Genomic DNA, 20,224 nt, shown 5'->3' with positions numbered 1-20,224 from the left:
GGAAAGACGTCCGCTTGGACAAATATAAAGAGGGCAAATTAACAGTAAGGATTATGCTATTGAAAAGTATAGTTTAAAATGATTTTAAATATTTGTATATTTTCTTATGGTAAAATGGTAATTTACGTTACCCTGATCTTGTTTTGGAACACATGCCTCTTTTATATGTCTATTCTCCAGTAAATGGTTGATGTAGTATGAATACATTTATTTAGTTATTGCCTGATCTTAAATATTAATTTCCTTGTATGGCAGAAATCAGAATCTGTGTTAGAATTGTACCGTGAAGCTGGAGTTCCCCCAAAACAGAAAATCAGCGTATTCAAAGTGTCCGATAATGCAATCATCAAACCAGGTAATACAACAAGCCCCCTTTTGTTCGCCCATTTTGACCTAGAATCAAAATCCTATCAGATGGTTTGTCCCTGTTACGTTTAAACACTGAGCAGCATCATGGAAAGATTTCAATTTTTATTCAGCTGGTCAGCGAACCAAACTGAAATCACAACTGGGAAAGGCTGCATCTATATGTATTATTCCCTCCTGAGTACTGGGATTAAGGAAGCGTGTTGTAAAATGTACATTGATTGCATCTGCACACACATTATGTTCACAGGTTCAGTTCCCATGAAGATTTGCTCACGGTTTGTTATATCCCAGACAGAAGGCATGGATTTCAAGACCATAGCGTTCTTTAACCAGTTCTGTGCCCAAGAACTATGCATTGCCCTCTCTTATAGCATTCAGATAACTGAACTTGTCACATGCAATCACTTAAATGTATACATAGATATTCCCTATCCTTTCAACATTGTGATTAGACCCGTAAGCAAAAAAATCTGATTTATTTCTACATTTACTTGCTTCACATGTCACAGTATACTACTTTGTAGTATTAATCTACATTGGTATTTTTTGCCATTACGCAAGATTGATTGCTATGCTGCCGATCTTTTTTTAAATGACGTAGAATACATTTTTGTGGCTTATTTCACCAAGTGTGTTAACTCAACACTCTCTGGCCCAAGGTATAGCGCCTAATAAGTGTGTGACATTTTGGTACAACTGAACTACACATGGTAATTCTGCATTAATATTTAAATATGTAAATACCAAGCCTTCCGTATGGTCAGACCAGTGGATTAGTGGTCATTAGCTTGGCGGAAGGTTAAAACAAAAACGATGGAGCAATTTATGCGTAATACATACCGTATTGGCTCGGATATAGGCCGCACCCTAAAAGTTGGGTGCTTTTTTTAAAGAAAAAGTTTTTTTAATAGACATGCTGCCACTCTGTCCCCCCTCCCCGAGATATGCTGCCACTCTGTCCCCCCTCCCCGAGATATGCTGCCACTCTGTCCCCCCTCCCCGAGATATGCTGCCACTGTCCTCCCCCCCCGAGATATGCTGCCACTGTCCCCCCCCCCCGGGATATGCTGCCACTGTCCTCCTCCTCCCCCCGAGATATGCTGCCACTCTGCTGGCACTCAGGGGATGTGCCGGCACCGGAAGTTGTATACGCGTATTGCGTAGATGTCCCCTGCCGGCCCCACAAGACACCCGGGAGTCTGCTCTGGTAAGTCTTGGGGCAGAGGTAAAACGCATCGTGCGGATGTTCACCGGCTGTGGCGATGCGCGTAAACAGCCTCCGCTGCCGGTAACGTCTGCACGATGCGCTTAGACAACCTCCCGTGCCTGCCCTCTCCCCGTGGGAAGTGCTGACAGGGGAGGCTGTCTGAGCGTATCAGAGAGTAGGATGCAGGTCCCCTGCACCGCTGCGGGGGATCTGTATCCTAACCCCACTGCCTGCCCGGCGCCCGGGACTACATGTCCCGGGCATCGGGCGCTAGACCCCGAATATAGGCCGCACCCCCACTTTAAAGACTTAAAGTGGGGGGGAAAAAGTGCGGCCTATATTCAAGCCAATACGGTATATTTATTTAATATATATAACAAATGAAATAAACAAAATATTGTATGTTCTATGTAGATACATTGCAGTCCACATGAGATACAAGTATTTAGAAAATTTGTTATTAGCACTTATGGACTGTAGTTAAAGAGGATCAGTCACCTTCCAGAATCCTGTACTCTTACTTTTGCTTAATATATTCAAATTAGAACACCGCATTATGTGTTTATCTGTGGAAGCTGTCACCGCAACTTTTTGGTCTCCTTATTTGAACAATTATTCTTCCTCAGTAAGTTATAGCTGTCCTTTTGGTGAAACCTGATAAATTCTGATAGCCTTAGACAAGAAAGTGAAGCAAAAAAACGTTATTAATTCACAATGCAAGTATTGCCATCATCTGCCACAGGACTACACTGAAGTAAAGCTGTTAGTTACTTCCCATTACACTGACTGAAAAACAAAAAAGCACAAGTTATATGTGCTTTTAGTGAATTCACTTAATGATGCTAAAAGTAGTTGACGGCTCCTCTATAAGGAGGTAAATATTTAGTGTTGATAGTTTGATGTGTTTAATGTCTGCATAAGGATCCTAATTATTAATCACCCGTAGTGGGTTACAGTATTGGGCTTTATAAAACAACAGGGGAGTTTGCAGGAGCGTCTAAACTATACATTGTGAAGAGTCAACCCAGTGTTCTTCTGCTGCAGGGAGACCTTGACCGGCCCTGTTTAATATATAGTTAAATCGGCAAGACCCCCCCAAAGTCTCCTTACCCATTGAATTGTGTTATACAGGGCCAGCTCAGCCCTTCATGTTGGAGAAATCTGCCAGTCTTGGCCCTTCATGATATATAGTGCAGTGAAGGAACTGAAAGCACAACTATTCTGGAATCTGTTATCAACCTCACTGTGTACTAAGCATGTTTAAGTAGTAGCCTCACCAATTGGCAGCTGCCATTTGTAATTTGTATTCTTAATGCTATAACACACACAACAAATTCCCATATAGTGACAAGTCCTAAAAAGCCAAAGCCCAGATGTTTTCTACAATTTCAAATAAGTTCTCGTGGGATTACCACCGAGACACATGCCGCAGTATCTGGCCGTTTGCCATTTGCATTTAATTTTGGCCAGCTATAATCCAAAATTAGTATTAATAACAAGATCGTGTCACATATTTTTCAGTCTCCCATGAGAAGGCCTTTATCATAAACATCTGTTTGCTTTTGCTTCTTTTCCATAATTTTGTTGAGGCTTTTTTTTTTCTTTCTTTCTATGTAAACAAAGCATTTTCCACACCTGTATACATATGGAAGCAGAAGCATCTTTATTATCAAAGTGAGAGGAGGTGTCCTGTGACCAACTCTGTGGAGTTTAAAATTCTACTGCATAGTTTGAAAAGTGGTGTTATCACCATAGCAACCGATAGAATGGTCCAATCAGCCCGAACTTCCTGTTCATTTCTATAGTTATAAGACCACTTTTCTTAGTTCAGTTGCCATCTGAACAGGTGACAATTTGTAGACACAAATAGCCCTATACTGTGTTTCCCATAAATATATGAATGTAAAAAGGCAGACATCCATTTCTTGTGAATTTTAAAATTTACACACCTTTTTATCTGACTTCAGATATTTTTCCTTTTACTAGGAACACCTCTTTATGCTGCACACTTCCGCCCTGGGCAGTTTGTGGATGTCACTGCCAAAACGTAAGTCACTTTTTCCTATTACTGCTAGATTTTCTTTGCAATATAAGCTTCTTCTGAGGTCGTATTGATCCATCTTTGATTGTTGCCCAGGCAACCCTCTATTCAAAGACATATTTAAACCCTAAATCCTTACAAGAATCTATAAAGGTGCTTTTAACTCCCTGCAGAAATTGTACTTTATATTCCCTCCGAAATACATGGACTTGGGAAATACTCATCGAACAAATGCAGAAATCATACATAAAGCGTATGAAGGGAGATTCCATGTAAATGTATAGTCACCCCCTCTATAGCAAACATTGGCGCTTTAATAATTTAATATATCTTTCATTTTGTATTGTCTTTTGCATGTATTAGTACATTTTTTGTTTTTAATATCATCCTTAATAATAAATAAATGTTTTTAAAATGTATGAATTGCAAATACCAGAAACAATCATTGATTTGGAATGTGAGTCTTCATATATTGATAAGCACCATTGTATTTCCTGCTATATGATTTAGATACATATTGTAATAGTTTGCATGAGTTTGAATTACTTGTATAAAAATGTCTATTTCCGTCTTGAATCAAAAGGTTGTATTATTTTTAGCCTATTTTCAAATGTCACTGCTGACTGAATACTCCTTGCAAAATCATCCTACCTAGATGAAGATGGTGAAAAATCCCTAAATCCACAATGTATTATGAAGGGCCATCCCTGGAATATTTTTCTGCAAGAAGGGCTGAGCTGGCCCTGCATAATACATATTTCAATCAGTGAGACGTCTTTCAAAGAAGTCTCGCTGTCTTTAAACATTCTTTATACGGAGCTACCCACGCTGTTCCTGCAGCAGAAGCTTACTTGGGTTGGCTCTTTATAACGGGCACAGCATTTTAATGTCAGCAGACACTAAATGATGTTCACGTGACCACTTGGGTAGTGAGGATGGCCAGTGTGTACCTGCTTAATAACGTAATGAGAAGAAACTGCAGCTCCCCTGTCAGTAACTAAAATCCCAGTGAGTTTTCTTGGTGAGCTCTAAAGTTTATAGTTATGTCATATGTGTGTGTTTGTTTGTATACACGTATATAGGGGTTGACAAATTTGATTGGATCAAGAAGCTAGCCGTAAAAAAAAGATACTTTTTTCCAATCACGGTTGCTAAATACCTTAACACTATACAGTAACAAACAGACATAGCTAGCTTCATATGCTCACAAAGACGAACGCTTTACAGTCACACACGCTAACATTATGGGCTCATGCTAACACACTACATTAATAAACACACAATCTAACACTTTATGCTGAGATACACTCACACTAATGCCATAAAATAACACACACAGCAATACACTTGTGCACGCTAACACCACACTCTTACACATCTGCATACATTATCCGAAGTTGGTGCCCCCCTACTTGGCCAGACCTGGTAACCAGCCGTACCTTCTGAGTGCCGGGAGGCGATTCCTTGTTGCCACAATGACCTGGCGCCCAAGGTTTGTCGAGCCCTGATGTATATCAGAAAATATAAGACAAGCTATATGTCTATGTATACATCACCACTACATCATCACACAGCTACGTAGTCACCCAAATCATGCCTCCAGTAAGCTGCAATATACCGAAAATGCTACCATGTTTTACAATTCATAATAAATTTAGCTTTTTGCCTTCATTTTTGTTTTTCCTGATTTACTTTTATCATTCAATTATTTACGCTCAGGACATGATGGCATTTATTAGCCTCTTCAGAGCCAGACACACACCGTATACAATGTTCGTATAAATAGTTAAGTGTAGCATTTTTTTTGATAATGCAATTATAAATGCAAATTGTAACCATGACTGACATGTATATAAGTACAACATAAGTGCTTTAGATGGAAGAGTGGAGACAAAGTCTTCTCCATTTATTAATGAGAACATTTTTCAGGCTCACTTGGAATATTCTTAGCTTCGTGCTGTTTCCTTGATTATTGTCCCACGAATCTTACAAGGATGAGAGCACCAGTAAGCAGAATTCGGTGATTGATTGACTCTGGCAGATCATTTCTATTTTATGAAGGAATTCAGTCTCACCAAGCCAGCATTCAGAGCTTTTTTTATTTTTTAGATATAAATGCAATGTAAAGATGGCAGCGAGTACACAAGGTCTCCTTGGGGATTAAATCACTTTAAACAATTTTATAAAGGAATTAGCGTCTCATCAGATGTTTTAAAAATATTTTAAATTGTAAACCAATTAATGATAGAAAAACCTCTCGGTTTCTGTGAAATCACAAAAAATGCATAAACCAAATGCATCTTCTGCTGTACTGAGCATTAACCTTGCACCAAGATCTGCAGGGAGCTCTGATTGGTGGCTCTAATCCCGTTTGGTGATTGTGATTGTGTATAGGGGGAAGTATTGTGTAACCCTTCATGCTGCGTTCCCTGTGCCTCTAGATTTGTTCTTAGTAGGTACGTTTGTCATATAAAAAAAAATAAGGAAATATAGATAACCTTGTGGCGGGTTTCTGCTTTTATTTTATTTTTTACTCATAAAATTATTTTCCAGTTAGATGAAAAATTCTTATAGCTTAATGTGCTAATTAATTCTGCTGCATAGAACCAAAAAAGCTCGGATAGCAGGCATTAAAACAAAAAATCCTTTTTTATCCTGATCGATGCATTTACTGCTGATTATTTCTATGGCTTACAGTTATTTGGTTGTTTCATTAAGTTTTCTATGCCTTTTTATCTTTTCTTGCTTTAGCATAATTTGTGTTAAATGTTTATCTTCAGTAGGCTCCTTGATCATAGGGGATCAATGCATGTCTTACTCACAAATCTTTACTTAGTGATATTCTAAATGACATGTAATTTATGATATTGCTGATTGTTGTTAGTGCACTATCCTGTGTACTTGGTGTGAGTGAAAGGCCCTGGAGTTACCAAGCAGTGTAGTGTTTAGCTGAGTTTCTGCTCAAACATCTGAAGGATTTGCTCATAGGACGTCGGTGGGAGTTAGCCCTGACGTCGGTGGGAGGTTCCGCGGCGGGAAACACTCCCACCTAAAAGGAAAATGGGCGGGGAACGGGGCATGTCAAGACCCCGCGACCTGGAGAATTCTGGCCTTGACCCGGAGAAGTGCTTCACCCGACTCAAACCCGGAGAGTTCCCAGGTATGCTGCTGACCCTAATGTCAGACACCATAATTTGATATTCTGTTTGACCAGCATACTTTAAAGGGACTCTCCAGCCATCGTATGCACTTTAAATACACAGGAAAGTAGGACCACTCCTTGTTTTCTTGCTGTGGTGCACTGGACTGGCAACATGTGCCATGGACACAAACACGATGGCAAGATAGGATTGCACAAATAAACTGACACATTCATTTATCGTGACATAGAAAAAGGTGGTCAGTGTTTTCAGCTAACCCATATGGAACCTGATAAACAAAGGCAGAGCTCACAAGGCCAAGAAAGGAAAGGCGATAGGTGAAATAAAAGGACATGATAGTGTACATGGTGTGCATCCGTGTTTCTGTGTGAATGGAGAAATAGGACACTAAATAAGAAGTACTTAAGAATAAAGAACAAACGGATACACATCCAGGGTAGGAGGTCTAGCTACAAAACCAGGGGGTAGGTCTTGGGAGTTTTACCTCTATATCCACTTTATACATGGATCCCTAGAAAGTAATTACCCGCTGTACAGGACAGCCTTTAGACAAAACTCAGGAAGAGGTGCAATAGCCAGATCACCACTCATAGACAGCTGTTTCGTCCTTAATGGGACTCGTCAAAATTGTGTTTTGTGACACCTATGTCTCATTTGGGACTGTTTAGCAGCCCACCAGCTCATAATACCCCACAAAGTATATATTTTTAGAGAAAAGACAATCCAGGGTAGTTCACTAGGAGCATTTGGACACTTATCATGCAACTAATTGGTCACCAATCCCTGCCAAAGAGGGCCGTAACATTGCTTAGGGTTAAATGATTATTATTTATTGTTTTATATAGCGCCATCATATTCTGTAGCGCTGTACTATAGGTAGAGGGAGCATAACAAGTAGTACATAACATAACAACAGTACACTATTCAAACACAGTTTTGATAACAAAACATAAATTTTCACAAGTGTGCCAGCCGTTTGCTTTTCTCGTGAACCTGCTTTTGCGGGGCACAACTACCATTACCCTTATCAGCTTGACTGAGGGTGATGGGAGTTGTAATCCACAAAAGTGGGTGCACAAGAAAAGCAAAATACTGGCATCAGTCAACTTAAATAAACACAAAAATATGTGAATGTAGGGTATTTTTATTATTATTTGTGTTTTTTTTTTGTGTGTAAATGTTATTGGTTTTATTTGCAGGTGGGGGGTGGCTGGCTTTACTATAAAGTCTGATCTCCGGCATGACAGCAAGGATCCGTTTTTTTTTTGTTTTTTTTTACAGTGTGCCAACCAGCTGATCCAACTATAGATTGGCTTGTTTGCACGTTTTTTTTTTTCTTATTTATAATTTTAACTAATCTTAGGCTTCTGATCGGTCTCTGACCGATAAGGAGCCCTCACTTTACATGAATGGTGCATTGCGTTATATATTTATATATGGGTGCGTGATCAAGCACACAAAAATGATGACCCTAATACGAAATGAATGCAAACATAATTTTAATTTAACATAAAATATTTTCTGCAGCACCGGCTCTAAATTACACCTGCATATTGCATGCAGGTGCATCTAATACCTGTGATTGTACTTTATACCTATATACATTATGGGCTAGTGTAGTATTGTAGAAACATCTTAATAACCTGTCTTGCTTTAGATAATAAATTGATGCCAAACCCCAAGCATATACTATCTAATGGTGTATGGCTCCACTTTAATAAAGGCAGGAAGCCTAGATTAAAGGGATTCAAGAGGCTTGATGAGATTTGATAACATTACATTGTGTTGGCAAAACGTTCTATGTAACATGTCTAAATAATAATGTTTCGTGCCTCACCGTTGTTTTTTTTTTATTGCCAGTTTTTATGCTGATAGCCCAGCAGATATTGGCTGTGTCGCAAGTACACAATGCCAGCTTTTTTGTAGTATTCATCAGGGTGTAGCAGTTTTATTTATACGAAGCAATAAAATCGAAAGGTCAGCCACCCCCCCTCCGTGGCAGTTCTGTCTTTCTGGGATTCTGTGAATGTGCCAGTATCACGCAGTGCTTTGGAAACATTGTGATAGCACTTAGGTGACATTTAGCAGGTGTCTTTGATGTGGGGAAGAGCAGCAGATCGCAACCCCTGTGTGTCACTGCTGGAGCTGTTTACTTAGTTGAGACATGTAAACAAGCTGGTGAAGATGGTTCAATAGAGAAAACATTCTTAACAAGTGTTCCAAAACTGGACACTGTCGGCTTGGAAAATGTGCCATGTTCTTATGGTTGCGTGAAGTACATTTGTCTTACCCAGACACTGTCCACAACAATGGCTTTGCTTTGACTTGTGAACGGCATAATGTTTCTATGTTGACTAATCAGAAACTCTTGGGTAATGCTATGATATATCCATAGGAGCCCTTTACGTTTTCCAAAGCAGTGAAAAATGCATTACCTTTTGAGCTGAAGAATCGGAAAATGAGTTTGGGAATGAATGGTGTGGAACCCATAATATAGATTCCCTTAATGACACTGTCCAGGTAGGGGTTACTTATAAATATGGCAATCTATATAAGCCATAGTGAGAACGCTGAAGATGTTCTTACTCTAAAGTGTAAGACGTAAAAAGTGTTCATCCTTAAGGGGCTAAAGCAGTTTTAAAAGGCTGATATCATTTTTTTTCCTAGAGCAAATTATGACACTAAAATTGTGGTTCCCATGTATTCATTTACTTGATTTACATTACATTACTTAATATAATATATATATATATATATATATATATATATCACTCATTTGTCATCTTTGAGGCATTGTAGAACTAATATGCATTTCATTCTTTTAAATACGTTAAACATCTTCAGTGAAAAATGGTTGTCTTTCAGATTGGTTAAAAACATATTAGCCTTTCCTGAATTAAAGGTTATACTTCTCAAATCAATTTCTTAACAATTAACCCCCATAAAACTGGTGTTAATAGAGCTGGTAATTATATACTTCTCTGCATGGATTGTTTTTTATTTCAGTAGTACAATTGTCACAGGATAATATGAAAAGGAGCAGGGATATCTAAAGGGATAAGAACAAAAAACATATGTACAGGCAGCACTCAAATGCAAATAGATCATCCATCTGCAAAACTATCTCCTAATGTCAAAAGGTGTCATTAATGTTATTTCACATATTTTTTCCACTTTAATGCTTTTGAAACACGTCTGTTCGTGTTACTGTTCATATCTTGACAGAAATGAGCCTGTGACATGACTGCAGTCCATCTCATTTTTGCTCATTGAACCATCATTAAAGAGTCAGTCATTTCCTTCATCTTCCTGCTAAGGGACTCCATTCCCAACACTACTTATCTCTACCGGGGGTCTATTCTGCAAATGAATATTCATGCAGTGCAATATTAATAGATCAGGTGCCACCAAAGTATACTCCACATCATATAGATTGTGACTTGTACACAGTAGGGACTCCCTTGATGTTCCTGCTCTCGCAGTTAATGTATTAGACCTGTTAATGAGCATTCAGAGCAAATCGTAACTGTTTGGTACCTGTTTGTCTTTTGTACAGTAGCTCTATTATAGTCTTTTTTTCTTACAGTTGCCACTGAAGATTATTCTCTGGAACAGTCTTGTCCAAGGGTGTTAAGTTGATTATGCAGAGAGTCAGTTTGAATCTAGGGACACCTATTGGGGCCTCACATCTATAAATGCACTTGTTACTCAAAGCTATGTCTAGCTATATTATGCGTAAATACATACAATCTCAGCACAGCCTTAATTTATAAATCCCATGATGTCTACACAGTCAGACACACAAACGACAAGCATCGCTCACACACTTGCGCAACTCACAAGGTTCACATTCATATACGCAACCAACAACACAACAATCTGAGCTGGGCTCAGAGAAGGACTCGTAATGTTCACAGATATGCTCACAAGACTCTGACATCCCTCACAGGTTCCATAACCTATACAACTTGAGGCACTCCCACAACTGATGGACATACCTGGGAACTCTCTGGGTTTTGCCTGGAGAAGCGCTGGTTCTCCAGGTCCTTGGCCAAATTGCCCTGGTCACAAGAGTGGGGTCCTGACATTCCTTACTCCCAGCCCATTTCCCCCTTAAATTGGGGATGGCTTGCAACATCTATGTGAACACCCATTGACCAACATCAACAGGCAGTCCTAGTCGCGTCCCGCAAGGTTAGGCTCTGGGCAGCCTCAGCTCAAAAGTTACCAGGTATTCTGGTGGCAAACACAAGAGCACAGCTAACAGCACTCATAGACTTTATTATAAAGTCATCACAGCCACAGTTGGCCACAGCATAGTGGGTAATTGGGAACTTCCTGTGGTAGGCCACAGGATAAAAGGGAAACCCTAGAGAGCATTGCATGGGTTGGGTGTGAAACCCTAAACACTACACCCCTGGCCCAGATAAACAAGTGTGCGGCTAGCAGACCTAGTTAAGCACCACTTTGCCTCAAGAGTTCACAAGTACAGAATTTTTTTTTCAAAAAACCCTTCAGACCAAGGTTCTCTAATTATGTTCCACAAGAAGGTGACAGTGTGACAAACTGGTTACCAGTGGCTGAAATTTATTTTAAAAGCTAAGAAATGGAGGAGCTTTTTCTATAAGATAATTATTTCCATTATTTGTCTGGGAAATGAAAGTTCTTTTTTTAGCTTTAACCTCCTGGAGATCTTGCATTTTTCAGTTAGCATATCTTTATAAAGAAGTGGTTTTTTTAAAATATTTCTTATTGTATTTTACCATATTGTGTTACCGTATCTCAACTGCAAATAAGCAAAAGAACAGGTAGTTTTTACCCTTTGTTGTATGCCTGGAAGTAAAGTTTTTATCTGGACAATGTCAATGTCTTTCATATATATATATATATATATATATATATATATATATATATATATATATATATATATATATATATATATATATATATATATATATATATATATATATATTTGTCTTATATAGAGTTGTTTTCTATATATATATATATAATATATATATATATATATATACACATACACACACAAATTGTTGTGCTTTCCGTAGTATACAAAATGACACTTCATTTGTAGTGAAGTTAACTGAACAAGCAAATGGATAATACTAAATAAGAGTAGTAAATAAAATAATAATAATAAAACAAGTTATTGGCCAGGTAGCCATTTGTTTTTCTGTACCATCCGTCTTCCGCACAAATCAGTTGCCAGATCAAAGGCATATAGGTGATCATCCTGCACAATACCAAGGCCTGTATAGGAATATTTGTTTAAGTCCCAAATTTTTGTATGGTCGCCAGCTAGTAAAGAAATTTTTTTGCCATAATGTTCTTTATGAATCGATCCAGCCCATGTGGAATAAGTGAAAAGGTTTAGTTTTCGATATGACTTTTAATGATGAATTATAATTATCACTTTTCTGTGGAATGCAAAAACTTCTGGCATTTGAAGGGCCTCTCATTGTTGCTTACTGTCGACAGGGTTTATAAGCCCAAGTGGGTGTATACGGATAATGCAGCATTTCTGAACAATGACTTACAGGCCACTTTAGCAGGAGAAAAATTACTTTGAGAGAGCTGCCCTGTAAGCGTTTTTAATAATTCACCCTGTTCCATCTCAACACAAGCTCTTCCAATTACTTGGAAGGCAGTCAGACACTAGATGTCTACACGCTTAACCCATTCACTGCTACTGATATTGTCCACAATGGCATCTTTGTTTGCTGGAAATTGGAATATATGAATTTGATGTACCGTATATGGAGAGCTATTCACTTAAAATAGTTATCTACATATACAATATGAATGTTACAAAGGTAACTCCAATAGACCACTGATGTGTTAATCATCCTCTTTACATAGATAGATCACATCAAACAAGTAATAACTAGTTCTCCTTGTGTTCTGATATGTATGGTATGGGGGGAATTGGTGTCAGGAGCTTTAATACCTTCAGCATAGGTTTAGTGTCTTTTCACCTCTGCTGAAACAGATGTTCTTTTGTGGTATTTTTTAGATTGTTTAGTGCTTTCAACAGTCAACTAGTTTGTTGTCAAAGGTGAGATCAACGCCATACCACCTCTCATAAAGCTACTCTTATGATACAACGCATTTTAGTTTTCTTTTTCCTCATTGCTCTGATAGTCTTTTAAGTTATGTCATAGGATGCAGTGAGGACAAATTCAGATTTGGCTTTCTCTTATTTCAGACTGCTTGTTTTAATCATTTAAAAAATGAATCTAGCATCATGTGAGCAAAAGCAAAGGGTCCTAGTTCGTACAATTTGTAGCAGTGACTCACAGTTACTTGGTTTAGGTAACATGTCATCATTGATGTTCCTTTTATACTAAGGTCTGATGTGTGCTGGCAAGCATAAATGGACATTTAGCTGAGTTGCTGCCAAAGACAGCAATGTTGCCTTCTTGCAGTTTGATCAATGAAAATTGTCTCTATAGTTACACCACATTTGTAGTTTTTCTTTTACCTGAAGTTCCGTAAATGTGCTTTATACACTTGACCTTATGCGGGTTAGAATAAACATTCTAATTCCCTAGCTTAACTAGGTATTATGGAGGGCTGCATCCGGTTTCTTGTGGTTTGAAGAAGGTATGATGCATGAGGTTATTCGCAGACTAAGTTAACCATACCATTATAAAGGGTCAGTTGGGTTGTTTGTGCAAGTGACAATCACCAGGATTTAGCCTTTGAAATATACAAACAAGCTATCTGAAAGCTGAAAAAAATATTTAATTTACAAAAAAGGCAAAAAATCAATCTATTGAAATATCAGTTTAGTATGAGATGCAGAGGATAAAAAAAATCAGCTCTTTAGCTTGGGTCATCTACAATGAGCTGCATTTTTAACTTGTTAAGCACAAGCTAAGCACGGAGCAGATGTGTGTGCAATCTACTGTCTATAAGGATGGAATTAGTTGCTATTAAACTTAACGTGCATAGTCCTCAGAAGGCCTATTGAAAAAATAATCTTGTGACAGACTGCAAGGCTTAAATGTAAGTAGTAAAGAAAGAAGTGGCCTCATTCATAGTAACAATTGAATATCCCGTAGTGTGATGTAGGCACAGTGTGGCACCAATGCTGTTAATTTCATGATATCGGTGTAGTGTTTAATTTTGAGCAACACAAGAAATCTCCATGTATATTCCAACTAACACTTAGTTTTTACTTATTGTCTTTTGATTGCCTGGATCACCATGCTGTTCTCAAGCCATAATAAAGACGTCTAGGGATCGAAACGTTGCCACGGTTTGTTTAATTTGTCATTAAGGATCCTGGTGGAGCCCGGCTCTTGCGCCTGTTGACCGCTTCTTCTACTGTTTTTTATTCAAGGAAATGTCTTTAGTTTAAGTGATAAAACTAATATGCTTTTTTTTTTTTTTTTTTTTTGGTCACATGATATTTTACCATTTTTGGTGTCAAACCGAACACCAAAAAGGTTTTCTTGATGTTGATCATTATTTATTTGGCATGCTGCTGTTTAAGAAATAAAATAGTTACGTCAAGTATGAATGTAAGAGGACTTGTGTTCATGTCCATATTTTATTTTGCCAACACATCCGCACTTGGCTGGCTCCATAGATTAGTTAGTTCTTAACTCAGTTTAGCTCATTGTGACCACTTTCCTTTCTATAAACAGCTGTGGATTTTTTTTCACAGCTTTTGTAAACTTTAGTTAAATTGCATTAAATTTACATTAGGTAGGGCCAGCACCAGCTAACTTCTCATCGTGTATAAAGCATAGTTAAAATAGTAATAAGTCACTTCACTGATTGAAATCTATATTAGGCAGGGATAGTTCAGTTATTCTTGCAGAGAAGTGGCAAGAATGGTCCTGTATAATGCCCACCTACCACTTTTGTGAATAAACCCCCCATGATTTTCTCCTTCTGCTCCCATAGCGGGGAATTATCATTAACTGCAGCTTGTTGAGATTTTTTTTAACACAGGCTTAAGCAGTGAGGAACAGTCTAGAAGCTAGAGAAAAGTCAAGCAGTGAAGATGTGAGAGGGGTTTATTCATTGAGCTACGCTGCGTTAAAATATTTGATCTCATAGTATTAATGACATATTGTGAAGGGACAATGCTGGTTACTTTTCCCTGCAGAAAGGTCAAGTTGGCCCTGCCCAATGAGAACATGGTAATAAACGCTTATAGACAAGTCATGTGAGGTATGGGAGAGACATACATGGGAATACACACATATACAGATATACTGTATACATAGACAGAGGGTGCAAGCCCTGACACTTGGATTACCTTTCATTTACTGCTTTACTCCCTAAAATAATTGTTATTGCATAAAGTGCATTTTATGTTCATTTCCCTGTGACATCATAACCCCTAACAAACTGAGTGTGTGTGTGTATGTGTATATATATGCATATGCATGCACATGCGCTTCTACCGATGACTGTCCTTTTGGTGTTTGAGACCTTGGACCTCACACTTACCACATACTCAGAGCCATCACAAAATTACCAGATATTGTGTAACAGATCAAATTGCTTTGTGGTTTATGTGAGTAACTATAGTTTAGCAAACTGCAATATTAAACCTCTTAACATACCTTATTGAGCTTAATAATGCACAATCATTGCTCATAAAAATGTTAGAGATGACGTGTACTGAATAATACATTTATGTGACATAGACTTAATTGCTAATGTTGCCTTGATCTCAATACTGAGAAAATTGAGAAATATTGAAGTGTACACCATGCTTATGAACATAAATTTGACAGCTTCCTGTTTTGGGGTCTTTACCACATTAATTATACATTATAAGGTACGTGTGTGTATCAGCATGTTTGGGGCTAGACAAGGGCATGAGTATGTATATTTTTTCTGGTTAACCCCTTCAGGACCGGGATTTTGATACTAACGTGTCGCTAAAGGACCAGAGCCGTTTTTGTGTTTTTGCCATGTCTTTCTTCAACTGTAATTTCTCTCTTATCAATTGGTGCACCCACACAAATCATATATTGTTTTTTTCAGCACAAGTAGGGCTTTCATTTGAAACCATATTAAGCTGGGTAGTACATTGTTTTGTTTGAAATAAACTGGAAAAAGTGGGGAACAAATGAAAAAAAAGCATTTTTTTACAGTTTTGTATACATACAAATTGTACACACATTGAACCAATGGGAAAAAATTATCCCAAATATATTCATTAAGTTGTCCTGATTTGGAAACCACCCAACATGGCCAGGATTTTTATCTATTTTGACCAGTATAGGGCAAATATTGCAAGGCATGCATTACGTTTTTGAAATGTAATTTTTTTCAAATTTGGCATGGTAGTCTAATAACTGCAATAGTTGTCACAGATACTGGTTATCCCCCCAAAATTATATGTTTATGAACAGTAGATAAGTCAAGGTGTACAACTAGGGTCATTTTGACACTTTTCAAACAGGGATTTTATCGCCAATTGCTGCCAAATTTTGAGGTATTTTTATATTTTTTTGGTTTTTTTTGCATATGTTGCAATGTTGCTTTAGATTTTATATTATATTTTGTATAGAATATGTGCAACTGCAGAAAAAAACACCAAATTGTGTTCACCAACATCCCCCGGTTCCAACAAGGCCTCATATGCATGGTTCATGCATTTTTTGAGGAAGCTATGAGGGCAAAACTGGAACATGCGCATTTTAGTTTTCAAATTTGGAATTTTCAGAAATTGGTTTGCTGAGCCCATATCCCATTTGGGACATTTTGGAAGCCCCCCACTGTAAATTACCCCATAAAAGTATATATTTATGAACAGTAGATGAGTCAAGGTGTTCAACTAGGGTAGTTTTGACAGTTTTCAGCCAGCCATTTCTTCACTGATGCCTGCCAAACTTCACAGGGAAATTATTTTATTGCATTTTTTAACGCATACATTTCAATGTTGCACTGAATTTCTTGCACAGCATAAGTGCAACAGTGGAAGAAAACACCACATTTTGTTCACCAACATCCCATGATTCCAACAAGGCCTCACATGCATGGTTCATGCATTTTTTGAGGAAGCTATGAGGGCAAAACTGGAACATGTGCATTTACATTTTTTAAAATATTTTTTTTTATCAGATTACTTGTAAGTGACAGGTTTAGGCCGCTGACATCAATCAGGGAGACCGATCAATAATCAGCGACTTAAAATGTCACCGACAAGTGATCAGGTAATAATTATGATTTTTTTATTTATTAATAATTTGTGTTTTTTTATAATTAACCTAGATGACCCCTCTCTCTTTGTAGAGCAGGGTCATCCATGGGCTGCCATAATGATCCGATCACTCCTATTGGCCAGGAGCGATCTGATCAGCCCAGCCCAGCATTTGACCTGGAAGCACCCTGGACTTTCAGGTCAGTGCTGTTATTTTTTTTTATTATTATTTTATTATTTATTTATTTATTCATTTATTTTTTAATTTTTTTTTTATTTTTCTTTATTATTATTATTTTTTTATTTTTTTTAACTCTTTCAATGCTGATGCTCCATTGAAGCACAGCATTGACTGATATTTAGTCCCCACAAGCTTGTGGGGACTAATATTAACCCCTGCAATGCTGCGATGGGGGGTCATACACAATCGCAGCATTGAAGGGGTTAATTGAGGAAGAGGGGGGGTAGGGGTTAACTGAGCAAGGGAGGGGGTGGGGGGGCTGGTCTCCACACTCATGTGGAGACCAAAGAACCCTGTCTCCCTGTCCCTGAAGCTGCCTCTGGCAGCTGGGACACAATCTCCAATAGACTGGAGATTGTAGGGGAGGAGTCTCTCTGATCAGTCCTACAGGACTGATCAGAGGACTTCTGGGGGCTCGTTTTTGCTGTTGCTGGTCTGCCTGGGCTTCCAGGCAGACCACCAGCAGCAGAGCCCCCTACAAAACGGCAATTAACCCCTTCAATGCCGCGATCGCGGCATTGAATGCCGCGATCGCGGCATTGAAGGGGTTAACGCTGCACTGACGCTCTCATGGAGCGATCAGGCAGCAGGGGGGTGTTGGATCAGGCCCCCACACTTGTGTGGGGACCCATTCAACACCCCCCCCTTCCCTGAAGCTGCCTGTGGCAGCTGAAACCGCGATTGCAGATTTTTCTGCAATCGCTGTTTCTGCCTACAAAATCACTCCGTGGGAGTGATCGTAGGCTTGGGGGCGGGCTTAGACAGGCTGTGCTGTCTGCCCAGGAGTCCTGGGCAGACAGCAGCAGCAGCGCCCCCGCGATCACCGCGATTGTGGTGATGTGGGGGCGTTTTTTGGAGGAGACGTACCTGGTACGTCCCGGTCTACCGGTGACTGTTAACCAGGAAGTACCAGGTACGTCCCGGTACGGAAGGGGTTAATCAGGAATTGTTTTATAGCAGACATCAGCACCAGAGACAATATTGTTCATAATTTGAAAAATATACCCACCTTACCAATCATGTACGCCATTTTCCCTAGTTCCATCCAGCGTGCATCACAGAACTTTCGAAAAGTATAAGAAAAAAAAAGCATAACACATAAAAACCCAATAGAATACAACAACCTAACACAAATTAAAATTCAACAAAATAAAATGACAAAATACTATAAACCTTGCCTCGATTTATAGTTCAATACACATTCCACATTCTGTGTATTTTGCAGTGTGACCAAATGTTCAGGAAACCTTAGTCCTAGAATTTTGGAATAAATATATGCCTTATTGCTTATCACCTCCTTCAAGAATGGGTAAATTGTCACAATACCCACATATATCCATTGGGGTCATGTTTCTGTAATAATTCCGTCCTATAAATATGTCCATTTGGACCACACTTACTAAACAAGTCATATAGTCATCTCCTCATGTGGTCTACCCGTATTTAGTAACAAAGGCTGCTCCAAGCAGTTACATACCCACGGACCTGCATGGAGAAACGGGGGTCAAACATATCAATAAACACAACTATACTAACATTTAAGATAAGGATACTAATCTTAACCTCAGCTTATGATATTGAACATAAATACATGAAATAGCATTTTTCTGCTAAAACAGACACAGCAAGTAAACAAATGTAAGGAACCACAGACCACATAAATCACAGAGACTTGTTATTGTTAAATTTAACATTTATAGCTGACCAAATGTAAACCCTTACATCTACTTGGCACCCGAATTAATCAAATCTGTATCCAGTAAACTAATGCTGAGGGCATCACTGTAAACAGGAGAACCCACTTGTCTCAGGTGGCCTCGCTTAGGCATATTGTAATCATTTTCGTGGCAACCTTTTCACCCTGTTTCAAATTGGAACCCTTATTCCCTGACACACACCTGCAGATGCTTAAGGCAAAGATGCCATGGTTTAATAAAAAGCACAAGGACCTCGAACATGCACCAGAACTCTATAGCCAGTGATCATTTCATTTATTCTTATTTAGGGACAATCCCTCTTTGGGCCCTAAATTCAATGTCCCTCTTCCCTTGATGTCCCTCTTTCTAGGACTCAGTGTTCTACATCCTTAAGTCACAATAATGCATAAAAAACAACAGTAAATTGTGTTTAGAAGAATAATGCATTGTATTTCTAAATTCCTCTGAATTTTTCAGTTTACTGCAAAATCATCTTTAGCCACACAAAAACAAAAGTGGCCCTCTTTGGCCATTTGACGCGATTTTGACAACCAAGTTCTTTTAGGGCAATGCCTTAGATAGGACATGATTTCAGCCAACATAAAATATGAATGTACTTGATTATTTCTATTTCCATTGAAAAATTGAATATTGTAAACCTTAGAGATACTCCACAAGAAGTGTAGCAATTACAAAGGAACCTGGAATGTGATGGCAGATAAGATCTATTCAGCACATCTAGTTTGCCCCATTTCCCTGATGTAAAGATTCAGACTTTAATCAGTCGTTGGTCTTGTCTTAGCTTCAGGATAGCTTTATTCCTATCCCACAAATGTTTAAATTCCCTTTCTGTATTAGCCTTTACAACTCGGTAAAGTAAACCAAAATTATGAAGCGACATTTTCTTCAAATTATGACCCTCATCATACCAAAATGTATGTGTTTCTTTCATCTGCGCTGTCTATATCGTATATACAGTTTCTTTCCTCAACTTTTCTTATCTCACCTGATTCAGTGTAATGATACATCTTATGTTTTTATACCTCCTGCTTTGAACCTTGAAAAACCATCTCTGTAGTGTCTCTATCCTTTCTTTTCCTTGAATTCTACCTCCAACTTCTGAACCATTACGAAATATTTAAAAGGGAAAGCACTGTGAAATACTTAAACATTTGTCCATAATTAAATTTTATAGTGTGATTCCGTTTGCCTTTTATAAGTTAAAGATGAGTTATTTCATCAACAGCCAAAAGTGAAAGATACATTTCAAACAAACAGAATTACTCTAGCATAAAAAGATATGACAATTTGCATTCTGC

At 38.3% G+C, this 20,224-nt stretch overlaps 1 protein-coding gene across 1 annotated transcript in view; it reads left to right on the top strand.

Annotated features, from left to right (window-relative positions):
- MRPL3 (mitochondrial ribosomal protein L3) overlaps nucleotides 1-20,224 on the top strand; it is a 44,052-nt gene that overhangs the window by 7,429 nt on the left and 16,399 nt on the right. The window contains exons 5-6 of the mRNA XM_053466339.1: nucleotides 256-355; nucleotides 3,563-3,623. Of these exons, the coding sequence (XP_053322314.1) occupies nucleotides 256-355; nucleotides 3,563-3,623 (161 nt within the window). The remainder of the gene's footprint in view (nucleotides 1-255; nucleotides 356-3,562; nucleotides 3,624-20,224) is intronic.

This window comes from Spea bombifrons, chromosome 5, assembly GCF_027358695.1.
Source record: "Spea bombifrons isolate aSpeBom1 chromosome 5, aSpeBom1.2.pri, whole genome shotgun sequence".
Lineage (NCBI taxonomy): Eukaryota > Metazoa > Chordata > Amphibia > Anura > Pelobatidae > Spea > Spea bombifrons.
The sequence above is the reverse complement of the archived record's forward strand: the minus strand, read 5'-3'. Positions and strand labels throughout refer to the sequence as shown.